Genomic DNA, 10,787 nt, shown 5'->3' on the forward strand with positions numbered 1-10,787 from the left:
TCCCTCCCTCCTCCTCCTCCAGCCTTTAAACACTGCATAACCTTCTGGCTATCAGCACTACATTCCACAGACCGTTTCTTCTTCTTAAAGAACAACAACCACCCTGCCCCGAGGTGCTTTAGCCACTCAACGAACCAAACTGCCCCTCGAACAGGCGGCACAGACCAGAACACACCGATCCATATAGATACGACAGCCTAGCACAATCTATAAGTCCTCATCTAATATGTCAGCAGAACATATAGCCTAAGTAGCCTTACTGCATTGTGCTGCCCACACACACACCACTGTAAGCCATGATCACAATGTACACACAGGATACCGTGCGTGTGTTGAGAAGGGGAAGGGACAAGTAGGGTGAGGCGAAACCAACCGGCTGATCATGAGGATCATGAGGCGTACACACGGGCCTCAAATTACCCTTCAGGCCCCACTTTGTAGTCCATAGTAATCAATGAAACTAGTCACACTGATCAGTTGACTAGACTTGATCATTTTAATGGCCTAAATTAACTTGTTCAACACTTATCATTAGATTACAAATATATATATTTATATATTGACAGCTACAATACGCTGATGGTTCAGCAATAAAACAAAAAGCAAAAGAGCACAACGGTAACTTTGTTACACTTGTTTTCCTCACATCTTCTTTTAGGTGTTTTGGTAGAGATTGCTACACATTTGCCACACAGCCTAAGTAAAACATCTTCAGTGTAATATTTAATCTACTATCCGAAAGATAGAGATCAATTAAAATTCAATGCTGTATCCTCACTCACACAAGTTCTTAATTTCTGCATACCTGTGTGTGTAAGAGACACCGTCTTTAAAATAATGGGATTACTTGAACTAAACACTTAGCACAGTCAGGCTTCAAAGCTTATTGCTGTTACAAATGCAGCACAGTCATCATCAAATGCAGACCAGGAGCTTTACAAGCCTCACCAAATAAGATTATGTATACATCACGTGTAAAATGTATTTGAATGCAACTCATCAAGCCTCCAAAATCTTGTGCTTTATGCCTTGTGCCAACTGTAATGTTAAAAATTGCAATTGCACACTTTAACTACACTTCTGGGTGGGTGTAACCAGCCAAGATATAGTCCTATAATCTTCATATTGTAGGCTACGGTACCCTGCAACACTGAAAAGGATAAGAGGTTGTGAAAGTCCAGGATTTACCTTCATATTGCTCAAATGTTGTGTCTAAACTTTCCTAAGACTAAAAAGTCTCAACATCTATGGAAAGCGACATTTTCCAAAACTCCCAACACAACAGCTCCTTAAAATGAGCTCACGCCAACAACTGCCCTGAATGTATTCAATCTAAAAGAATAGAAACACATAACTTTGTGTGATTCAGCCACAAACAAGATTGTGCAGAGCCACCTTTGTCATGTATGAAACCAACTAAAACGATTGTGGCTAACCAACACACATTGAGGATCTCAAGTGAGGGTCTCATTTAACCCAAGCACGAAGAGTGACACAGGTGATACAAAAGAGAGTTTACCATTATAATACTATCTCACATGTTGTTAGCATGTATAACAGGCACACCAGTCCTGCCTCTTATCACAAGCACATCTGGTGTATTGTGTCATTTTTCTTAGTTGAAACTGCGCAACGTGAAAACAGACCTACAATGGAAATGTTTTTACACAACTAAACATTTGGTTACATAAAAACAGCAGCCAGTCAAGGGAACCCACATTACTGACATTCTTGTGCCTTATTATCTCCATGCCCCTTGGTACTTTAACAACACCAATCACCTGAGAAGCCAAGCAACCTTCACACCTGACTGCATCACATTGTTTACCAAGTGAGTTGTGGTTGTCATGAATTAGAGTTTAATAATCAAAATATCCAACATACTGATGTAGGGGGATTTATCAGACTGGTGATTTACACCTGGAAATCCACACAATGCAACACTGTTTTTATTAAAGCACAGCAGCTTTTGGGTCACGATGCAACACACCCACACTGTAGCCGATCACAAAGATGGTCGATGTATAGCAGTACTACCTATAGGTTAAAAAGACATACACAGTGATCCTGCATCGATAAAAAAAAGACACCGTTTTAAACCAGAAAGTAGCTGCGTCTTCATATTGTATTGAGAATATTTGCAAGTAAATCCTGTTACATTAATTTTAATTAGCACCACCTAAGACCATGGTGACTTAACCTACATATAAACAATGCAGTTTGCACTATAGGTATCGAGTGGGGCATCTCTATGGTTATCATAATAATGGCGCAAAATACCGTGCGTAAAATCCCCCAAACCAGTCCCGTTTCATTTATCACACAGTGGGAAATTTACTGCTATTCGAAAATAATAAAATCAAAAATACCTGTGTTTTGATTGCAAGGGGGGGCGATCGATTTAAATGAAATCTCCAGCTCATTACCCCCTTACATTCATGTAAACAATTCATTCAACATATCGGATTATGAAAAAACAGGGTGTAAACGAGGCAAAGTGTGGGAACATTTTCAACATCTCTGAAGCGCTGCGACGAGCCGTTCGTGGATCCCTTCTGTCGCCTAACGTGCTTTGCCAGCCTGGTAATTATTTTGGTGTCCACACACTCGTCCTGTGGGGCATCTCTTCCATGCCCCACGACGCCGAAAATACGGCCACAATTTATCTTGCGGTTTCGAGCAGGAGCCGCGATACGCTCGAACAAATGAAGTGGGATCCCTCGGCTTGCCAAGCAGGCTGGTAGAGCCAGAACAGGCACCAGAGGAGCCCCTTTTTTTTTTTTTTTTTGTTGGCACGCCGTGGAAAAAAACACCACGGTAACGCCGAAAAAAACTCTTGCGATCCGTGCAGCGGCGGCGAGAAAAAAACCGATCCGCTCAAAACAGACACGAAAGTAGCCCCGTTACACATTCGCAATCCGCGTTAAAGAGAAAATATTTCTTTTAAATACCTTATTACATCGGTAGGATCGTTCTCAAGCGTTCTTTACCATCCTCTTGCTCATCTCACAGCCTTCGGGACGCCATGTTGCAAGCTTATGACGTTAGGCTTCCTCACCCCTGACCCACATTTGAATAGAAACCAGCCCAGAGTGCAGCAGAGAAAACATCCCACTGTGGGAGGGTTTGGCCACTCTCTCTCAGCCCGAGACCCCTGGCAACTTTACCTGCAAGATGGCAGAGAGAGAGAAAGGCAGATGGGGGATATGCCGTGTTCAGACTGTGGTTTTTAAGGGCCTTCTTCTACCAGCAGCACGACTCCTACACTGCTGAATGAATGCAGGTCCGCACTGCCAAAGATGTCTGACTTGACATGTCTTTTATGTGTAATGTAAAAGGCCTGATTCTCTCATTTAAAAGAATTATTAAACAATTTTATTCTTTTATGAGAGGGAGTGCAGATAAAAACAAGTGCCAGTGGGGCTGTGTTTAAATAAAGTGGTGACAGACATCAGGGATTTCCTTTATATATATATATCTATTATATATATATATATATATATATATATATAATGTTTAATTAAGGCCTTAAGGAAAGCAAATACATGATGTTGTATTTTATCATCAGGTTTAAATATAGATAGCGTTGCACTTGTTACACCACCTGCAAGTTCAAGAGTCTTTATATGTAGTTTGATATGCAGAGTATTTAATGCGCACATTGCAATCATCATAGAAAGCTGCACCAACCATGTTTATTCTCAAATCAGTTTATCAGCTGGATTTAGGATCATTTTACATTTGAGACCTCAAAGTCATGACAGATCTCCATATGACTGGTGGCCAGATTGTTTAGAAGTATCAGCAGAAAGGAAGAGAGAGAGGTGGCTAGGTTCAGAAATTGGGCACCAGATGTGCGGAAGTGTGGCGATCTGGTGGCTCCTCCTTTTAGCACAGAGGACCCAGCCCTCAGCCAATAGCAAAGAAGGATACAACCAAGCGATGGCCCTCACCTACACACCATTTATTGGAAACTTTATTAACGACATTACTTTGATGATGCCGCCCGGCTTGCAGCTAGTAGTGCATATGTGTGCCCAATCGCCTGTAAGCTGCTGCAGAGATACAGACTGATGCAGATATTGTATCAGTCCAGTCTACCATGCTTCATGCTTATGGTTCACATTCCATGGAGATCGAAGTTATGGCGCTGTGCCAAAGTGCTCTTCTGACACTGTGCGGTTGCCGCGGGAACTGCATCCTCTGCAGGGAAGATGTGCACATGGAGTTGCCTGTGTTTCTGTCTGAAGACAGCCGATCAGTTGGAACACAGCTGTTTCCCCTTTTGTTAAGTTTGCGTTACAAATTGTTAAGTTCACTTAAACTTGGAATTAAAACACCAGGTCATACACATATTTTACATTTAAATGTTTTCTAAGAGAATAAAAATATAAAGATGTTGACAAAGAAAATCAACAGGGCTGAAAGTAATCATAAAAAGTTGGCACACGACCTTTAATGTTTGTTTCTTGAGATGTATATAGATATATTGTATTATAAAACAACTAGATTCAGTGTTCATTTGTTTTTTTTCCCCCATCACTTCTGTGTTGAACATTTAGACTAAACATTTAACGAGTTCATTGCCATTTGAGACTAATGGAAATAATGAGGTGTAAAAGAGTCGTTAGATGTGCTGAGTATGATATTACAACATCCAAGAAACCCAAAGCCCGAACTTGTCCTCGTCATTTGCATGATGAAACATTCCTCATCAATCTTCCATCCGTTATTTATGTTGGCATGAATTTACAGTCATAGACATCGATCCAACTTTAAAATTACCCCGCGGGGAGCGGGTGTGTATTGGGCCAAGTCGTCCAAGATTCCGCCTGATGAAGGGAATGAAAGAGAAGGGGGAAAAAAACATATATGGATTCAATTGCTTATTATCAAACTAACTCAATACTTAAGACATTTGCCCTGGTGTTTTCACGACAAACAAAAAAAAAAGATTTAAGAATTTCAAGCAAGTTACAACAAAAAATAACATAATTAACAAAACATGCAAATATGTCATAAAACACAAACTGTAATGTGAGCTACAATATATTCATGTCCACAAGTCGTAGTGTTGATGGGGCATTCAGAATATTGTCATAAATACATTATATTTTGGATATTCTGATGTGAACATCTTGATTAAACATGAAAAAAATACATTTTCTGCTAAATCTAAAAGGTGATTCTGGGCTCTAACTATCATGAAAAGCATATTTGGATAACAGTGAAGTGTAACGTGCAGACTCCTCAAACATCCACATCCTCTCACCTCTGCGCGCTGCAGGGTCTCCACACTTTGGTGAGCAGCGTCTCTCTGAGCCCAGCGCACCCTCTGATGTACAGCAGGGGGGTCAGGGAAGCGTTAATTCGGGGCAAAATGCGAAGAGGGTCAGTGCCTTCATTCTTAAAGTTGTAACAGGGCGAACGGACGAAATGACAGGCCGTAATATGACAGAATATAGGCAGCCACGTCCCTAAGAAGAACACAGCCACCACCAGTATGAGATACACTGACGAGCGCTTGTTGTCTCTCTCCTCAGAGGGCGGCTCCCTCTCCAACTGGAACCTGGCTATGATGAACAGCCTAACATTCAGCCCTATCATTATAATCACTGTGGTTATGTTCCCCGCAAACGTACCAATGCTCGTGATCTGTTTGGCTATCCCGACTGTGACCAGGTTGTGCGCAGCCACGATCAAGAACGCGTAAAGCCAGTACAAGAAGATGATGAGCAGGGTCTTGTTTCGGGTCATGTGCTGGGAGTATTTAAAAGGTGACACCACCGCGTGGTACCTGTCTGCCTGCGCTGCCAGGATGGCCATGTAAGACAGGCCTAGAAATGTGGGCACGATGAAAAAGGTTCTCGTAGGGGAGTCGTAGCTGTCCCTCACATCGAGCACGCCGACATAATAATAGGACACGCCGGTGCAGATGTCACTGAGGCAGGTGCTCAGCATGTACATGAAGCGGTTCTCCCTGCGCAGCGCCTTGTTCAGCAGTATGGACAGAAACACAGACACGTTGAGGAAAATGATGGTCGCAGCCAGGAGAATGCTGAAAAGCACCATCAACACATTGCCAAAGCTGGTGGGAGGCATAACCAGAGACAGACCCTGGCTGCTGTTGCTCATCGGTGCGGAGAAAAGCGTGTGTGCAACAGAATGATTCAGTTCTTCACTACAAAGAAAAGCAATGCAGCTGAGGGGGTTTCTACCTGTGCTCTGGTTTATGTAGGACACACAGTCGGGCTCATGCAGGAAGACGTCGACCTCGGTGACTTTAATTCCCATGGACAACAACTCAACAAGCTCCTGGAAAAAGGCCGTCGACTGATTCTAATGACTTCATCAATAGGCCTGAATAACAACAATTTGACTAAATTCATCTTTTATCTTTATCTCACTGCATTGATAAAGTTTATGTTACCTTCACATCTTACAATCCTGACTTCAGTACTTTTATATCAGAGTTGAAGAACATAAACTGATTATATAATTTGCAGGTTTTCCAAAACTTCACTCACAGCATCAAAGGCCTTTCAGCATGTGCAATAAACCAAACTTTTTAGCTTTGCTTTTGTCTAGAATCTGTTATTACAAATCAAATACAATTTTATTATAAATTACCACTAGCAAATTTAAATAGTCAATCTCTTTCTAGAGTCTGTTACTGAATGTATACGCTAAATGTTTTAGATTTTCTGCCCTCTCTCTCTCTCTCTCTCTCTCTCTTATATAATTCTTATTATTATATTCTTTTTTAATGACACTTTGACTTCTCAGCACCTCAGCTGTATGAAAGCTGTCAGAAACATTTATAAGTCAACGCCAGCCTCTGAAGCTCGTTTTAATTTTAGGACACAAGAAAGAAAGTAGAGTAAGATAGGAACCTGCAAATCTGGGGCTGCTATAAGGTTTAGTTAAATCTCTTGCTTTAGGAAAACTAAAAAACAACACAGAGAAGAAGCCGCCTCACTCTTATTACACCAAACTTGTCTGTGCCAAACTGTTTCTCTAAGGTCATGAAAAGTTGACTTTTTAGAAATACGTGGTTCTCACATAACAGCAGCACTACAAACATTAAGATCTTATGATGCATTGCTGTAGATTAAACTACCCAACAGTATATTAAGTAGTTAAAATGATCTCAACCTGAAACATCTACAGCAGTGAAATGCAACACACACATTAATGCAGCAGTAATATTAATCAAAAATATCATATATAATACTGAAACACTAACAACACTTTCTTTTTTTTTCACTTTTGATACAAGTAAATATTTTAGTATAAAATAATAGTTTTACTTCAGTACAGTTTTGAATGGATGACTTTTACTTGTAATGAATTATTTTCATACTATGGTATTAGTACTTTTACTTAATTTAAAGATTTGAATACTTCTTAACTTATTTGGATTATTGCCAACAGTAGAGAGAAGTGTTTTGGACATATAATGAAAAAATGGCTTACTGCTCCCTCTAGTGGCTGAGACACACATTGACTTTAGGCAGGGTCAAAGTTCACATCTAATGATTCAATGCCAGGATATATACAGTATGTCTTAATGTAACAAAGCATTTAAAAAACAAAACACACATTTGTAAGAACGGAATCATCTTCCATTACAACTGTGTTATGAAAAAAGGAAGGCCTCAAACGACTCCTGCAGAGACAAGAACTTTCTCATTACACAGATGTCTCCATTAATCAACACATTTAGTTTTTTTGTTGAAGAATATCTCTGTTGATTTAGAAGTGATAAAACTTGATTAAAGTATTCAGGAGCACTTTATGGTGAATTAGCATGAATTTATGCATGAAAAATAATTAATTTATTCATGTAGCACTTCATTAACTATCAGTAATGTACAAGAATTAACAGTGTCTAATGCATGATTTAATGCTATCAACACGATTTCTGAGTTACTAATGATGATCATGTCTTCTTCATAAGTAAGTCTGCCGTTAAAGGGACAGGACACAGTGTGACTATGTATTCAAGTCCATGTGGTGTCTTGTTTGTGGCTCTTCAATCTGGTCTGATAAGTGCCTGGTTATGTTTTTGTGAATGAAGCAAGAAGACCTTAGGCCTCTGTAGTACATTTTGTGACCACATTCAGTGACCTTGGTGTCATGTTGCCAAAACAATCCATAAATGCTTAATACATTTTATTTTATATATCAGTGGTGAATATGAGCCAGGTCACTACTTTAGCTGAAGGGCCACAAACATGATGAAGATATGAAGAAGTGTGTGTTAGTTTTTTGCCCTGTCTCAGACTTGAAGAAGGCATGAACATTGAATAACTTACAAATTATGATTGAAATACCTCAGTTGTTGTATTACTTGATGTTCTTGCATTAAGTCAGGCATGCGATTGTATTAATTTCTCTGATAGTCCATGAAGCGCTACATGAATTAGTTCATTTCTTTTTTTTATGCATGAATGTATGCACGATTTCATGATAATACCCTCACCATCAAGTGGTATTACTGGGTAATCCTGAACCATGTAGAACTCAGACTTAAAGGTGAAAGAGGACATTTTAGGCCGCACCAGATTACCCAGAAAGCGTTATGGAAACCACAGGACGCACAAACAAGTGACTGATCACCATTACCGAACACTTCTGGGACTTCTTGTGATTAGGCCTCATTTATTCTTTCCATATGTCTGTCATGAGTCACCTTAACATTACACTTGTTTATGCTAAAGCCTCTGCCCTCTAGAGATCAAAGAGGTTCGCTCAAATCCTGACAAGAAGCACCTTTCATCTATAAATATAATGGACGCTCGTCTTCTAGCGGAGCGTCAGGATGCTCCTTAACGCCACCGTCCCTCTGTCGGTGGATTTCGACACTCCGGAGGACTTCATCATCTTCATATTTCATATCCTGTTCGCCACGAGTGCCGTGCTCGTCGCCGGCTCCGTGGTAATCGGGATATCCTCCACCCGGTCCTTGCGAGGCCAGAACCGTTTTATATTCATGCTGAACACCAGCATCAGTGACACTCTGACCGGCTTCTCGGTCTACTACCTCGGGCTCTTTGACGTCCAAGAGGGCTATCCCTCAAGGAACGGGACTTACTATATCTTACCCTCATTTCTAGGAGTCAATGTGTTGACCTTTCTCTTCGCTCAGTTTGACCGGTACTTCGCCGTGTGCCACCCTTTCTTTTACCACCGCTACATAACGAGGGCGTTTGTCATTGGGATTTGCGCGTTTTGCTGGATTTACACCTACACCATCCTCACGGTGCAGAACATGGTGCCCATTTCAAAGGCGGCTCAAATAAACGCGTTTGGTGTAATTGCTCTGCAGATTATTGTTCTCATTAAAGTGTTGATGACAATTAAATTATACATCATAGCCAGGAATCAGCTGGTGAGAGAGGTGCCCAGCACCGAGAGAGACAACAAGAAGGAGTCGTTGCGCATCATTGTGTTTGTAGTTATTTTCTTCTTGGCTCTGTGGTGTCCATCCTTTGTCAATATAATAGTCAGACAGTTGACTAGCAAAGGTATGAGGTTTAGGAATGAAGCCACTAACCTGTTTGCCATCATGGCACGCCTGAACGCGCTGGTCACGCCGACTCTGTACATCTGGGGTAGTCCGGCGCTGCGTGGGGCCGTGTGGAGAACAGTGTGGAGGAGGGTCTGCCGCTGGCGGATGGTAAGGTAAGAGTCGGTCTCAACACTTAGTGATTCAGAATGACACTACTTTGGTTTTTTCCGCCTCTTACCAACTGTGTAGTGGTTGGAGTGAATTATAATTTTGTGTGAAAAATAAATATTATGTACATTAACCTCTCTCTCTCTCTCTCTTACAGAATTGGCTTTAACGTTGATGGACTGACAAACAAAATAGCCTTATGAAATTGCCAGCATCAATATCATAAGGAGAATTAGATAAATAGCCAGATCACGTGGCTCCTGTGAAAATGCAAGCGTTTCAATCGCTTTTGAATGAATGTGAGTTCTCAATCCTCCTGTTTTAAGTGTTTGAAAAAAGAAAAAAACACACCTGATAGATTGGGCTGCTGAATGTTTTTTGTGTGGAAATTCAGGTGTGATGTCAAAGGTGAAATATGGACTGTATTTGAGATTAGATATGCCATTACTGTATCTGCCACTGCCACATATTTCGAGGGCCCTCCATTAGTTTGGGGCTAAGCCCACTGATTCTGACATTTCATTTGGAAACGATGTAGGCCTACCGAAAACACCTTTCACAACTGTTATTGTCTACCTGTCATAACGTTTTTAACTGAATAAAAATGTTAATTTTGGATAGTCTTTAGATCTTTTGCTTATATTGAAACTTGTAATATGGGTTGTGTTTTTTTATTTTCCACAAAGCACCTCTTCTCCTGGAGCTAACATATAAAAACCTGTTATTTCCCTCTATTCAATGTCCTGAACCAGTTTTTTAAAGTTTGGATGATATTTTAATGATGAAACTTTTTGCAGAAAAGTTGCAAACAATACAGTAGTAACAGCTCAGGGCCTGGGACCGCTGTGGTTATGGCCGTCAAAGAGTAAAGTTTTGTTGGTTTAGTCTGACGTTAATTCTCTTATTTGTCTTGATCGCGGATACCAAGCTGCTAAGCTGTCTCCGAAATTTGAATTTGCTGCAATGTGACCAAAATTTAAATGAGAATTAAGGTTTACATGAAACCACACAAACATAACCGCGGACCGTAGCCAGTATATTGTACAGCTCCAACTCCAGCACCGCGGACAGCTCCACTACAGCGCTATCTATCTATCTATCTATC

The 10,787-nt window shown here is 40.7% G+C and overlaps 3 protein-coding genes across 3 annotated transcripts in view; 1 reads left to right on the forward strand and 2 right to left on the reverse strand.

Annotated features, from left to right (window-relative positions):
* Nucleotides 1-3,077, reverse strand: part of LOC118325752 (hypermethylated in cancer 2 protein-like) — a 13,209-nt gene extending 10,132 nt beyond the window's left edge. The window contains exon 1 of the mRNA XM_035658545.1: nt 2,952-3,077. The gene's annotated coding sequence lies outside the window, so the exon portion shown is untranslated. The remainder of the gene's footprint in view (nt 1-2,951) is intronic.
* A 2,191-nt stretch (nt 3,078-5,268) lies between these two features.
* Nucleotides 5,269-6,135, reverse strand: LOC118325548 (adenosine receptor A2b-like). The gene has a single exon (XM_035658263.1). It carries the CDS (start codon nt 6,133-6,135, stop codon nt 5,269-5,271), a length of 867 nt encoding a protein of 288 aa, XP_035514156.1.
* Nucleotides 6,136-8,824: 2,689 nt separating this feature from the next.
* On the forward strand, nt 8,825-9,691 carry LOC118325549 (G-protein coupled receptor 183-like). The gene has a single exon (XM_035658264.1). The coding sequence runs from the start codon at nt 8,825-8,827 to the stop codon at nt 9,689-9,691; it is 867 nt and encodes a 288-aa protein (XP_035514157.1).
* Nucleotides 9,692-10,787: the final 1,096 nt, after the last annotated feature.

Source organism: Morone saxatilis, unplaced genomic scaffold, assembly GCF_004916995.1.
Source record: "Morone saxatilis isolate NCDOM2014 unplaced genomic scaffold, NCSU_SB_2.0 Contig16, whole genome shotgun sequence".
Classification (NCBI taxonomy): Eukaryota; Metazoa; Chordata; class Actinopteri; family Moronidae; genus Morone; species Morone saxatilis.